The following is a 14,306-nucleotide window of genomic DNA, read 5'->3' as shown; positions in this document are numbered from 1 at the left end:
GAAAAATTCACCTTGATTTTACATCCATTTCGCTTGTATAGAAAACACCAAGACTGACAGTAAACATAAAGAAGCGGCGACTCTACAGTGATTTTTAGATTGGTCCTATTATTTCATCATCTTTGCTTTTCTTCCTTGAAACTTATATCTAGGACCAGAAAATAATCATATATTCCATTTGGCTTTTCAACATGAAACCTACAACAACAAATGTATTTAGGACTAAAACCAGGTTAGGGTCCATGAGTCCTCCTCGCTGGCTTGGTAACCACGGGGAAGCCATCTGGGTGGTGGAGGATGTGCGCTAGAGGGAGGCCTACGGGGGTTGTGCCCTCGTCCTCAGGGATGGAGCAGAGACCCGGCCTTTCCTCCAGGGCTACTTGGCACTTGGGAAAGAGGCTGAGAGTTGCTGAGAAAGGAACAGCCCAACTACCTATATGTGGATTCAGAAATTTACTTTGAGGTTTATTTCTTGTTGTTGAGGACCTGATTTTTCTATCTAAATGCACAGTGCTATAAACTTGGCTTTTATTTGCTATACTGGTACTTTTATTACCATTTATAAAAGACATAAAGACAACCTCATAGTTGCTTGCTTCTTTATAAAGTATTTTTCTTCCAGTGTTGGGATCAGGGTTAGAATGGGACATACTTTTGCTTTTGTCAACATGGCTGTTGGGTTAAACACAAAAAGCTTCTATGACATAGCTCAGGAGAGTAAGACAAATTGAATAAATATTATCTCTTCCTCTTTTCAGAGTACAGTGAGGAACAGGGCAACTAACTGGTCAGTGTATGTTTATAAAGTGAGATCCTATCCAGGGTTAAAAACTCCCTGGAGGTCTTGATGTTAGTGTCCCTCCTGCCAGGCCCCTCCTGTCCACTCCCTGTGTGGCTCGTGTCCTGGGACAAGAGGCTGCCCACCGTTGTATGATGGACCCTCAAAGTGAGGATGGTAGGATTTCAATTTTAGAATTACCTAAAAGAGGCTTATGTAAATTCTCCAACTAAGCTTAGGACTAACATGATCTTCAGCACTTCTTTTCTTTATTTAAATATGTTAATGGTTACCCCTACCTAGACTGTTCTTTTGTCTTGTCCCAGCTGGCAACAGTATCAGTGAACTGACATAGCTAAAGTCCCTCTTTTTTTTTTTTTTTCCTATGACAACACTTTTAGGAAATCTCTTTCCCTGTTCAGCAGTAATTCAGATGTATATCCCAGCAGAAGGCCCCCTGCTTCTGAGGCTGTGGACATTAAAGTCTTCTGTGTGGGGGGGGAGGGGATTTGTCCTTCGGACCACAGGAGCAAGGGGCACTGGTCACACTAAGATGAGGGTCCAAATGCAGCTCACAGATGTGAGGTGCTGGGATTGTGGGAATCTGGTGACAGATTTAGACAGAAGGGGTTTTAGAAACCTGGCGTTGGGAAAAGATAATAAAATTAAGCAGGTAATAAAGGGAATAAGAGCTGGAAGGCTAGATTCTGATTAAATCTAGTTAGCCATGGGATTTTTCTTTTGTTTTTTTGTTTGTTTTTTGTTTTTTTTTTTTTTTTTTTTTTTTGCTTATAAGGAAACTGAATAATTTCAAACTCTCCCCTCCAAACTTGATAATTGCTTATTGAAGACTATTCAAAATTTGACATTTTAAAAAACTTTTTGAGCTTTTAAAAATAATAGCTATAAATGCAAAGTACTGTTGATAATAAAACCAAGTTGTTTATCCACGTACAAAAAAGGTCAGTAATGTTTTAAAAGCACAAAGTTGCATTTTTAAATCACAATTGCATAGTTCTAAAATGCCTGGGTAAGAGTTACATAAATTTTTTTAAGAAAATTCAAGTTTGGTTGACAGTGGGGCCCCAGGGACATTTGTAGCCCTCAAAGAGCAGAGTTCAGGAAGTGAATTATTGCCTTGTTACTCTGATGTTACAATATCATGAGACCAAAACTGCTACAATTTAATTATAAATCATTGGCATTTTTAAAACCAGTATCCTGTTTTCTGGCTACTATAACACTTTCATGTAGAACTCAACTTAGAGAGATTTTTATATACCCTACCCCCAACCAGCACCTGAAAGCCTTAAAAAAGCTCTGTTTGTATTTCTGTGTATAAAAGGTACTGCATATATACCTCTTAGCAAAATATGTGCTCCCTTTCTCTCCCCACCCCAGAACCATGACCATTTTTGTACAAAAATCCTGTTGAAGAATCACATCAAAGATGAGAAGCAGGGAGTTCCAAGGTAAACATTTGGTGACGTGTAGAAAATTCCATGAGCCTCCTGTACCAACCCCACAGAAGTCCTGGCTTTTGGTGAATCTGGCCCAGAGTCCCAGAGGGGCTACCAGTGTGTGTGTGTGGCGTCTGGGAGTGGTGGCGCCCGCGCCCCGAGAACAGCCATGCTGGGGCGGCCACGTTCAGGAGCAGGCCAAGTGAGTGCAGAGAGCTGGGCTGTGGGCCGCTGTGCTCCAAGCCGGTGTTGGTGGGTATAAAAGATGTTTCAGCATTTAGAGGAAGGAAAAAATCTTCCTGGGGACAGAAACTTGTAGCCGTTTCCAGAAGGAAGTCTCAAAGGGCGCGTGGGCACTGCAGCAGGAGGGCCGGCGGGCAACGGCAGCGTGCTCAGCGAGGTGGTCTCCGTATGCCAGTGTCCGTTGGGAGGGGCTTTTGGGGGCGTTTCCCCACATTGCTGCAAAGACAGCTCCTTAAGTTCCAGCTTGTCTGCTCCTTCCTCCTTCTTGCTGTGCCGAGGTGACAAGTTTAATAGACTGAGGACATCTCTCTTGGAAGTCATCGTTCCAGGGGTCCCCCGGAATATTTTCATTGGTCCCGTGGAATGCTGGGGTGTGCTCTGCCAAAACATCTTCAGGTTGTGTACAGCCTGCACCTTCTCGTCGATGGCTGCCATCTTCAGCTTGTCTATGTCAGGAGCGTCAGCTGGACTCGAGCGAGCGGAGCCAGCTGAGGAATAGGAGAGAGCTGGGGACGGTGCACTTCCAGCAGGAGACTGGTGGCCTGAGCTCGGGGACATGTTCCTTGGTGATTTGGAAATGTGAGCACTGTAAGGAGAGCTGGGATACTTCAGCTTAAAGAGAGGCTGGTCAGTCAGGGAGGTCTGGGAGTCAGAGCCGGGCGACGGCCGGCCACTGTGCTGGCTCGGGCTGTCTTTGATGGACGCCTCTGAGGCGGTGGGGCTGCTGTATCCTGAACTCACCTTGGGTAGTGAAGAGCTTCTGGCTGGGGGCTTTGGTTTGATAGTAACTGGCGACAGCTGGCTCTTCTGGTGGGAGAGGGCAGGCCTGCTGAACGCACTTGTTTCTGACGCTCTGAAGACAGCAGCGCTTTTGGGCACGGAAATGCCATCTTCAGGATTAGTGCCCTTACCTTGACCACTACCCCTCTGAAGACGTTCCACCGCAATGAGATGGCTTTGTGTCTCCTCTAGAATCTTCTGGGCCAACTCTTGTGGATCAAGCTTTGGGTTGCTTTCTTCTTGGGATTTCACGGTACTGTCTGTTTCTGTGCTAGACTGGTCTGATTCTCCTGTATCTGAACTTGCTAGTTTTCCAACCTTCTGGAAGGGTGAGTTTGGGCTGGGAATCAGAGTCATTTTAACTGGAGAGTTTGGAGTGCTTATGCTCCCCTTGGAGCTTACCGAAACTTTCACACCACCAGCTGTCCCGACGCGGGACTGTTTGTGATCTGGTGAGAAGCGAGTCTGTCTGTTTTCTTGGTAGGCCGCCAAAGGCTCAGTGCTGATGATGGAAAACCCTTCGTATTCTTCTTCGTCTTTGCTGTCTGCAGGGCGGGTCGGGGGGGACAGCTGGCTCCGAGGCAGGGTGGATCGCTGTGGGAAGGCGTTCTTGGACCGGTCGTAGTCCTGCCTTCCTCGAGGACCTCCGCCCTCTGACCCACCCTCAGGCTTGGAGACAAAACTCATTGAGGAGGCGATGGAGCTCAGACTGTACACAGAGATGGCATCTGAGGCTATGCTCTCTGCACCGGTGGGAGAGAAAGGAGGGTGCTGGTAGCCCAAGGGCAGAGCGTTGGAGACAGACTGGGCTGAGGCCAGAGACTCCAGGGAGGACGAGCTGTCAAGGCTGAGGCGCTTGGGCAGCTCAGTGGAATCTAAGACAAAACATAGGTGCCCAGAGGACAGTTAGAATTCTGTATGGTTCTTATTTTTCTTTCACAAGCATCCTTATACGCATAGAAGCTAGCAAAGCATTATGCAAGTGTTACTTATACACAACTTGAATTCATCTTATAAGCCTGAAACACACAGTCCTGTTGGAAAAAGTAAAGCTTACACTGGGGACAAAAACACCCCGAGAGTGCCCACAGCCCCGTGCGCTGCAGACCCCACCATGTGCCCATCTCCACTCTGCTCCCTATCTCACGGGACCCCATGGCAGCCTCCTGCTCTGAATAGGGCGATCTGTGATGCCCCCTGTCCTAAACCCTCACGCGCCATCCCTTCCAGCTCCAGCCCCATCGCTCCACACCCCAGCAACCTCCTCTCCGCACGGCCTCTCCTCCCAGCTGCTCTTAACCCACTCCAGTCAGGCTTTCGTCCTCCCCAGTTCATGTAAAGGTTAACAGTGGCCACCAAATCTGGTATTCTGCACAGTCAATCAATCACACCTGGCCCTCGTGGACTGATCCTTCCCGGGCCCCTCCTTATCTCTCTGACCTCTGACCCCAGGAGCGCCCACAGGACACAGTCCTCTTCCCCGCGGACCTACGTGCACATTTATGTCTCCACACTGGACTCGTCTAACCAGCTGCCTATGAAGGTGTCCAAGAGGAAACTCAGAGCCCTCCCATTCCTTCTGCCACTTTCAAGGTCTCAGCAAAGGCAGCCCCATTCTGGCAGCTGTCCCAAAGAATAGGATATCACCTTTGGCCCTCTCTGAGCACATTTATCAGCAGGCCCTGCTGGTCACCTTCAAGCCTTGGCCACCATCCGAGCCAGCATTTAGCCTCACTTGGCCTCTTGAGAATGGCAGGCAGGCTTGCCCCAGGGTCTGAAAAGTGCCTCGCAGGCCCGGCTCTGGGCACCACTGCTCCCTCATCATCTCTGCTGCGATGCCACCCTCACTTCCTTAGTCCCTTAATCTGCACGTTTTCTGCAGAGCACATGGTGGCACCTCATCTGACATATACTACATGTATGCTCATCGTAAGTTGAGTTCCACGAGAGCAGGGAGTTTGTTTACTTGAACATTCCGTAACACACAAAAAAGGTTCGTTCACTTAATTCTTCCTCTTCCCAAACCATAATCAGGGTCATGCCCGTGGCTCCTGGGGGCCACTTGGGGTGGCGCCACACGGAGCTCTTACCGAAGAGTGCGAGCAGGGCTTGGAGCGCAAAGTGCATGGTCCGTCGATTGGCTTGTTTCCCGGTTTTCAGGATTACTTCCTCCTGACCAACCTCACAGAGATCAAAACCTATAGAAACAAAGAGTATAAACACCTGCTTCCTTAGGGAAGATTCCATGTCCTAAAAAGGATTAGGGCTCCTCATACAGTCCCAGGGGAACCCCTGCAGACCCCTCAGAAAGCCCCGCCTGGGCCCCCCACCTGCACGTCAATCATGTGAACGTCAAGTCACGTGAACCAACGGGGGCCAGCTCTGCGACCCTCACACCTGCTCAGCGTGACCTCTGTCCCTTCGTAGAGCACTGAACTGCATTTCTCCAGAGGAGAGGGTGGGAATTAGTAAGGCTCATTAACACTTGTCTCCATTCTTTTACAGAAGAACAGTCCACTTAAAGAATACTGTCCAGGACAGACAATGGCCACTCCGTTTGGCATTAGGTCCAATATTTAAAGCTAGTGCAGGGGAAGGTGGAAGCTTCTCAAGGGCAAGGACAGTGTCTCCATGTGTGGTCAGTGTCTGCCACAAGGGCTCTGAGATGAGCTCTCTCTGATGCTGCAGAATCTGCTGTATTGGCTGAACTGCCCTGCAGGCACTCCACTCCTCTCTGCCAGAGCCTGAGGGGCTGCTCCTGAGCCTAACAGTTCTAATGAGACACGGAGCTGGCACAACCAAGGGCAGGAGCCTCCTGAGCAGGAGGCTGCCTAACGAGCTGTTGCCACAGCACTTAGACTCATCAGAGGCCATTACAGAGGCAGCTAGCACGTCTCCAGGGAAGAATGTAGGAGGAAGAAGCCAAACAGACACCACAGCCAGTGCTGCGTCCATAGGCGGTGCCACCGAGCAAGGAGTTAGGGCCTGGGAGCCTCAGCATGGAACGTTCCGCCAAAGGAGAAATCTGTCTCTGCCTTTTTTATTCTTGTAACTCTGATATTGGTTCTGACGCTATCATTCCTTTGGGAATTAGATTCAGTAGAGTAGCCACTCAGCATTTGGGTTGCTATGGGACATTTTCCTCTCTGAACTCAAAAATAAACAGTCCCTGAAAACAACAGGAAGGTCTCAGGGAACTCAGCACTTTGAAAACGAATATCTAATAATATAAATGTAACATTTTTAGTTAGAAAACTCTATCAAAGTAATTTGAACTGGTTGCTCTAATAGAACTTAGTCCTCTAAATAAACCACAGCTCTGTGATGGGTGTGATGGTGCCAAGGGCTGGAGGGGGCGCTTCTCCCCAGTCTCAGTCCAGAGGACTTAAAAATCAGAAGTATGTACACCCAACTCACCCCTTGAGTATCACTGGGATTTGCAAAGTACAGAGACGTAGAGGAGCATCAACAAAAGTCACCTAGGATCCCAACACCAGAGAGAGCCAGTGACACACCTGGCAAAGGGGCATCAGAAACAGCCTGTCCACAGGGGAGGAGGGCTGGCTCCGTCACACCCGCACTCGAAGGGGGGGCTGAGGCCCTGCTTGAGGACAAGAGCTTTTACTTTATACAGAAGGGCCTTGGCTTCGTTCTTGCCTCACCCTGCACCCCGTCACAAAGGTGAAGAGACCCAACCTGGGTGTGGACCTGATCTTTCTCACCCTTGCTCCATCTGCTCCTGACTTACCTATTCAGATATAAATTTACTATGTTTACACCAAGAAGCCTATGTTTTAAGTCCACAGAAAACAAGCAAATAGTACAAATCATAAAGGACATCAAAGCATCTACTCACAGGGGATTTGGAGCTCCTGCGGGGCTGTGTGGCTTTCCCCCTTTACCTTCAAAAACAAATGGAGCCTGCCCTAAGCTGAGTTGGGCTGGGAAAGGTCATCTACAAATGGACTAGCAAAGATGGCCCAATACTGAATAGCCAGGCCTCCCAAGCAGAAGAGACGTTCCTTAAAAAGGAATCTGCCCTGCCACGTTGGATGGCTGGTCCCTGTACCAGTGAATCCAGGCCATGTCAACCGCCAAAGACGCCCCACTCCATCAGGTTAAAAACCAAGGGACTTCCACTGGCCTCACAGCCCCAGGATCTACCCCATCCTGTGTCTCATCTGCCCCCGTGTCCCCTGCACCTTGCCCAAGCTCACAGACACTCTTCCCTCGGCCTGGATCTTTCATCCACAGGCTCTGGGCCTGCCAGCCTCCCTGCCTCCACCCCTCCAGCACATCACTGTGACCCCGATGCTTTTGTCTGTCGTGGTGCTTCCTCACCTGAGGTGCTCCCCTTAGATTAGGTCTTTCTATGTCTGTCTGTCTCCCCCTCTAGCATGAAAACTCTGGTAAGAGGGCAGGGCTTTTTGTCCTTTGCTCACTGCTGATACCCAGTGCCTAGAACATTGCCCGACATAGAACAGGTGTTGAAAAACAAAAACAAAAAATGTGTGGAGTGAATGGCTCTCCGGTAAGTCACACAGGCACTTAAGTGGGGCAGGAGGAGAGCAGCTTAGCCTCTCAAGATGTTTTATCAACAAACGCACCTGTGGTAAGAAAAGAGCAATATTGTTGGGAGCTGCGTCAGTTGGGTTACAATGTTGAAAAAGGAAGAGTGTTCTGGATTGGGTTACAATGTTGAAAAAGGAAGAGTGTTCTGGATTGAAAGAGGATCCTGAAATAAGCAGTTCTAGGTCCCCGTGGTCAGTCAAAGGTGGTTTCAATTGTATTTTTTTCTGCCAAGTTCCAGTAGCCAGTGATAGGGACCAATATTGAAATCATTATTTTATGACTTGACTGTATTTTCTTTAATCATGGCCTGACTCCCAACAATACTTGAATCTAACAGATTCATCTTAACGCAATGACTACAAATGGGAGAGAGGAAATCATAATGTAGGGAGAGTGGGACAAAGCTGGAAGGCCATTTGGAAATTGTGCTAGAGTCTGCATTAGCTATTTTTAAGTAATAAACTAAGAAAACACTAAGACCCCTGAGTCTATCAACTTTACCCAATAAAAATGAGAAAAATAGGTTTTTTAAAAAATAGAATGAAAGAAGCCAATGAAGTCAAGGATGCTCCATCCTACCTAGAGCCGCCAGGAATTCGTGACATCCCGGGAGCCGCCACAGCTGGACGCTGATGGAGACCTGAATGGGGGCTGATGCGAAGTCCTGCTCCTTCTCGCCGGCCTGCAGCTGGACCAGCACCTGGTGGAGCTGAGCGGGGAGAGCGTCAGCGTCCGCTGCATCTGGCCCCCAGGGGTTTGTCCCCAAATTTCTCTTGTGTCACCTGTCATTATCATCGCTAATGACCTTACACGTGGGTAGCATCTGAAATTCTCTTTACGGTGCCTCCATGCCTACTGTCCTGCTGTCCTCTCTGTGGGAGCTCGAGGCCCAGCCCCCAGGCAGGGTTTCTGCTTCCAGCCTCTTCCCTCGCACACTGGCCACGGGGCTATGAGTGCAGGAGGGGACTCGGGGCCTAGAGGAGGGGTGGGGTCTCCCAGACACAACCTGCTGAATGTGTGAACTCCACCCGGGGCCTCGTGTGGGTTCACAGTGTGTTGCTCCTGCCCCTGCTGTTCTGAGGGAACTTGAAAGGTCAAATCAAGAGCACAAGAAGGGTGGAGCAGGAAAGGGGAGCCAGAGCGGAGACGGGGCAGACCACCTGAGCCAGCGGCACTGCCCCCCCAGCCTGAGCGCATGTTGGCGAGACAGCAGTGCCAGGGGGACCTCGGGGTGGGCGGGTTGAGGGGCTCACCTGACAACAGTGCTACTCAGAGTGGTACTCACCATTCCAACCATATTTTTAACAGCCTTCGGCCAGCAGATTATAAGAAGAAGAAAGAAAAAGAGAGAAAGAAGAGAATTTAGACTTAAGCACAGGTAGTTACGCAACACAAGCTGATCACTGCTGTAGGAAGCACCACACCGGGCCCGCGGCTCTGACCCGGAGGGGAGAGGAGTGAGAGTCAGCAGGGACACACAGGAGAACGCACAGCCACGCCCAGGCCAGACATGCGCTGGGGGTGGGGGTGGGGCCAGGGTCGGCCAGGCCATGCCCTTCCTCGCCAGGAGAGGGGGGAGGGGCACAGTGGGCGCGGATAGGCCACTCTGTAGAGCAAAGTCCACTCTGGTTCCAGAGTGACTCAGAAATGCCTACCGTCCCCCAGCCACTGGGGGCGGCCCAGGACGCTTCCCTGTGGAGGTCCCTGTGCTGCCACCAAAAGCTAGAAATTAAGCTATTGGCTGTTTGGATGCTCAGCCTGGCCCTGTAAATGTAACTCTAGCTTTCTCTTTTTGTAGAGCACAGGCTTGTAGCCCTCCTGGGTTCAGGATGTTTAAGTGTCTTCCTGATTCTATTCAACAAGCAGGTCTAACACACTTACTACAAAGTAGCAGGAACTCAGTGAAGGGGCCAGATGAGTGAGCTATGTTACAAATCCAAGCTGGAAACCACCCCAGGTGGGGGAGGCTCCAGGAACCAATCAGATTTGCAGAGGTTAACCCTAGATGGAGCAGCTTTATTTCCACATAGAAACAGTTCTGCTAAAATGAAATCTGCTGGTATCTAATAATGTGTATTTTTCAAATTATTACACTGTAAGGTGACCACAGAAAACTGCTCTGTGCTCTTTAGGGGTTGCTACACTGTCACCCCAGTGCTTGTTCCAGACCCTCACCGGCCAGTAGGAAGATCAGAAGCTCTTAGGCCAAGTTGGGAAGGGCCCACATGATGCTAAGGGTTAGAATCCTCCAATTCTCTGAGTTAGATCTACATTCTCCTAAAAGAAGGCACTTTTTGAAAAGCTGCTAAGCAGTACCTTTCATGAGACTTGACTTTGTGTTCACTGCTGTGCCTCAGTGGTGGTTTTGTTTCAGGCAGAGGTCATACTTTGATCTAAGAATAAGTATTGGAGCACCTGTAGCCACCCTGACGGGATGGCCCTACACCTGCTGGCTTGGGTAAGGTGGCTGCCACACTTGTCAATCAGCAGAAACAGTTGGTGGTTAGGGATGATGAGGTGCAGGAGACCACTGAATGGAGAGTTCAGGAAATGCCCTGAGATTACAGGTGACTGGGGCCCCTTAAGCATCCTCTGAGGCCCTTGGGACTCAGTGCCCAGGGAGGACACTGGGAGAACTTGCTCCTCTGTGCCTGCACCTGCTGGAGAGGGCAGTTCTACTCCCAGCCCTTGCCTTTTCCTTCTCATTACAAAAGCTGAAAAAAAGCAGTGAGGCATCACGTGCAGGTTCCTATTTGGGGCCAAATCACTGTCTTTCCAACCCGGCACAGTCCTCAGACCTGGGCTCAGCTGTCCTGGCTCAACTCACCCGGCTGATGAGCTGCTCGCCCGTCTCTGAGGCAGTGATGAGCTTGCAGAGGGCTTGGAGGGCAGGGTTGGGCAGACCTAAAGCAAGGAGGAGGCAGGCGTTATCCGGAGGGGCCTCTGCACCCACAGTCCTGCACCTTCCGAGGGGAACGCACCCCAAACGCTCAGCTTTGGTGGCATTTTCAGAAGCTCGGGACGGCCAGACGTGTGTATCCGTGTCTGGCTTGTCTCTGAGAAGGGCAGATGGAGGCAGGGCCAGTCCTGACCCTGCTGTGTCCTCCAGGCATATGGTCACATGCCAGGACCCCAACTAGACACTCAGGTAGCATCACCCGCTTCGAGTGAAACACAAAGGGCAGCCCTGAGCATCTGTGTCCCGCGTCACCCTGGGGTCAGCCACACAGCTCTGTCAGATCCGAAGCTGCTGAATAAATGTTAATAGTAGCTACTGTTTGCCCAGCAAGACCTCACGTCACCCCAGGAAGGGGCAGAGAATGTGTTGCCATCAGGTGGAAACACTAGGTCAGGAGCACTCCTTTCATCCAGATCAGGAGGAGTCTGTGTCTGGGACTCCTCAGCACTTCTCAGGAGACCCTTGCTCCTCCCCACCTGAGACCCAGCAGGGACCGCGGCCACCCACTGCCCTGCTCAAGCTGTCAGCCAAGGCTCACCCAGCAGGGACTGGATGGTGCTGCTGCACTGCTGGAGCCGGTCGCCCGGGTCGGAGGTTGGGAAGAAGACGGCTGCTGGCAGGCCACTGGCTGGGGGGTCCAGCCGGAAGCCCACAGCAGTGAGGAGGGCCTGCCAGCCAGGGATGCCGCCCACTTTGTTCTCCACGCTCTGCTGGGATGTGTACATGGCGTTGCGCTGCCCGTTCTGAATGCGCTGCAGGGACTTCTCCACCTGCAGGGGAGGGGGGAGTGAGGTGCCACTCTGGCGGGGGGGGGGGGGGGGGGGTACCCTCTTTTCTCTCCAAGTGGCTTTGGGGGAACACAAAGCCCATGTGGGAAGCTCTGCAGGGCCGGCAGCTGCCACCATGCACCCAGGCCTGAGGACCATACTCGGCAGCAGCAGCCAGTGTCTTGCAAGGGAGGGGCTGCTACCATCAGAGCCGAGGGCTGGAGACTCAGAAGAGTCCTGTCCCTTCCCTAACCCAGCTCCGGGCTGTCTTCCACAGACACTGAAGTGACTTGTCTGAAAACCAATCTCCGGCCAGGGACCTGCCCCAAACCCTGCAATGGCTGCGCCTCGTCACTAGGATGAACCCTCAGGCCTTCAGGACCCCCTCACTGCTCGTGCACCTCACACACACCAAGTAGTGCCCACCGTGGGGCCTTCGTCCCCCAGGCCTCCGACTCCTCCTTCATCCTGTAGCGCTGACCTCTGGAACCTGTGTCCACCTGCACACGGGCCCCTTCCACCTTCCAGGGCCTAAATCAGTGCTGCCAGGTAACTGCCACCCTAACTCTCCCAGGGAGTGTCCACAGCACCTGCAACAGCCGCAGGCCTTCCCTCGGCGGTTTTTCTCTCAAAGGGAAACCTCAGTCCCTCTGAGGTGTCACCTGCTCTGGGGCACATGTGCCGTCACTGGAGGGGAAGGAGAGTTGTCCAGGATGTCACTTGAGACTTTTCTTAGAGTAAAACCCTGGGATGCTGCGGGCTGACATCAGAGGCTGGAGGAAACGCACGTTCCCGGGCAGGACAAACAGGCAGCCAGCTGGCTGTCCCCCGGGCTAGAAGGGCACTAGAGACACTGTCCAGTGGATAGTTAGAAGGAGGAAAAGACTGGTGAACTTGACCCATAGCCCCTACACTCACCCCAGAAGATGAAGTCAAGAAGAAAGAGAAAACCCTTGGATGTACTTGAGGGGCCTCAAGGCCGAATGGGAGTGAAGAGGCCTGGCTCTTGCTCCACGGCCTGGCCTGGGAGGAGAAAGCAAATGGGCTACAGCAAGGAAGAAGGGCACCTCTCGGGGCGAGAGGGACCTGACAAGGGTCCTAGTGCTGAGCAACATAAAGGCTCCGTGCAGCTTCCAGGCACAGGTTAAAATCAGTTGAGAAAGTCTTCCCCCAAAATTCTCAAAGCACAAGAGCACGTCCACCCAGTGGCAGGCAGCGTGGGTGCCTTGCGTCTGGCCCAAGAGCTGTCAGAGGTTTCAGGCTCCAGCATTCTTGTTCACACACTGATTTTTGTCAGGCCTGAAGAAACCTCCTTCAGGCAGACCTGAGCTTAAGAAATGTCCGTGACTGATCCCTCACTGGAGTCCACACAGCTGATGCCCAGCCTCATGGGCCGCAGCGTTCCCCTGGCCAACGGAACATGCCCACCCAGAAGCCGGCCCCAGCCCACTGCCAGGACCTGTGGAGAAGCCTTCACTGGGCCCTTCCCTCCTGAGCACAGGCAGAGCCGTGTGTGCACCTCTAAGCTATGGGGTGGCTGTTTGCCTTGGGTTTGGAAAGAGCTCGCTGTGGTGTGAGCTGTCCCCTACCTCCCCCTGCCTCACGGGGTCTGGGCTGGGGCTGCACTGGTCTTTCTGGCACAGAACTCCAAGGAAGCTAAGAATTCTAAATTATCTGAAACTGCCTTCCAGGTTATCAAGGTGGAAGGGTGGAACAAGTTTTATGTCACTGTTTCCTGGCCTGATTTATTTATAACCTTTCAATTCTGTAGAAAATGGCGTGGGGCCTCTGTGTTCTCACCAGGGCCCCACCAAGAGTAGGGTTGGGCTTGGACTCTTCCAACTGAGTTTAGGGAAAGGCCAGTGTCCTTTGATTATAAAATACCAGTTCTCAGCTACTGGGATCCTATTGTGTGCCATCTACTCACCCTTTCTCTAACCCTCACGAGAACCTTGAAAAGGTAAAGTTTTATCCCCCCTTCTACTCGAGGAAGTTGAGGCTCGGAGAGCAAGGTCACTTGCCCAAAGCCATGGGGTGGAAGCACCTGTGGTCAGGCCCTGCTCCAGGGCCCCCCTTGGCCACCCCCCACAGGGTCTGGGCGAGGATGGCTGCAGCCGTCGGTGTGACACTGCACACTGTGCCCACCGCACAGACATCTGGGGACAACGTCCCCTCCACCTGCTCACGCCCCCCGGTGCTGTGGGATCCCTCCACCTTCGCCCTGCTCCTTGTGCATCTCCGGCCGCCTCCCGCGAGGGCCCTGCGCCCCTTACCAGGTGCAGCAGCACTCGCAGGGCATCCCGCGCCCGCTCTGGGTGCTGGAGGATCTCGGTGAGGGCCTGGCCGATGAGCGAGGAGGGACTGTTGAGCTTCACATCGCTCCCGATGAGCAAGAACCCTGTGGGGAGCCCAGAAAGCACCTCAGAGTCGCCCTCACCCAGCCCAGCTGGTCTCTACAGCTCATTTGTGCCACAGAGAGAGAGAGGCTTGCCAAGGACAGCTGCTCCACGGGCTGGACCAGGACGGCTAACTCACTGGGGCAGTTTGATACTCTTTTGCTGGGTGAGCTGCTCAGGAAAGCTGCTGAGGTAACTGCGCAGTGAGCAAGGCAGGAAAAGGCTGTGTGGCCCCCAGGGGCCTCCCTGGCTTGGCCACCATCCTGAGAAATGATCTGCCTTGTTTTCCCTGAAATTAATCTGTGTCGGTCTGGAATGTGCCCGGGGATGGAGGGGCGGGTGTGCCTGACT

The 14,306-nt window shown here is 52.1% G+C and overlaps 1 protein-coding gene across 5 annotated transcripts in view; it reads right to left on the bottom strand.

Moving 5' to 3' along the window:
• Nucleotides 1-1,130: 1,130 nt before the first annotated feature.
• Nucleotides 1,131-14,306, bottom strand: part of TTC28 (tetratricopeptide repeat domain 28) — a 579,401-nt gene continuing 566,225 nt past the window's right edge. For 4 of the 5 annotated variants that reach the window (XM_029219000.1, XM_029219015.1, XM_029219021.1 and 1 more), the window contains 7 exons: nt 13,833-13,957; nt 11,331-11,562; nt 10,661-10,737; nt 9,119-9,142; nt 8,413-8,542; nt 5,352-5,459; nt 1,131-4,136 (listed from right to left, as the gene is read on the bottom strand). In XM_029219000.1, the coding sequence (XP_029074833.1) occupies nt 2,509-4,136; nt 5,352-5,459; nt 8,413-8,542; nt 9,119-9,142; nt 10,661-10,737; nt 11,331-11,562; nt 13,833-13,957 (2,324 nt within the window). In that variant the 3' untranslated portion in view covers nt 1,131-2,508. The remainder of the gene's footprint in view (nt 4,137-5,351; nt 5,460-8,412; nt 8,543-9,118; nt 9,143-10,660; nt 10,738-11,330; nt 11,563-13,832; nt 13,958-14,306) is intronic. The other variant, XM_029219007.1, reaches the window with a different exon arrangement.

The sequence above is a fragment of the Monodon monoceros genome, unplaced genomic scaffold (assembly GCF_005190385.1).
Source record: "Monodon monoceros isolate NGI ecotype Baffin Bay Population unplaced genomic scaffold, NGI_Narwhal_1 Super_Scaffold_1, whole genome shotgun sequence".
Classification (NCBI taxonomy): Eukaryota; Metazoa; Chordata; class Mammalia; order Artiodactyla; family Monodontidae; genus Monodon; species Monodon monoceros.
This window is presented reverse-complemented; position numbering and strand designations above follow the sequence as displayed.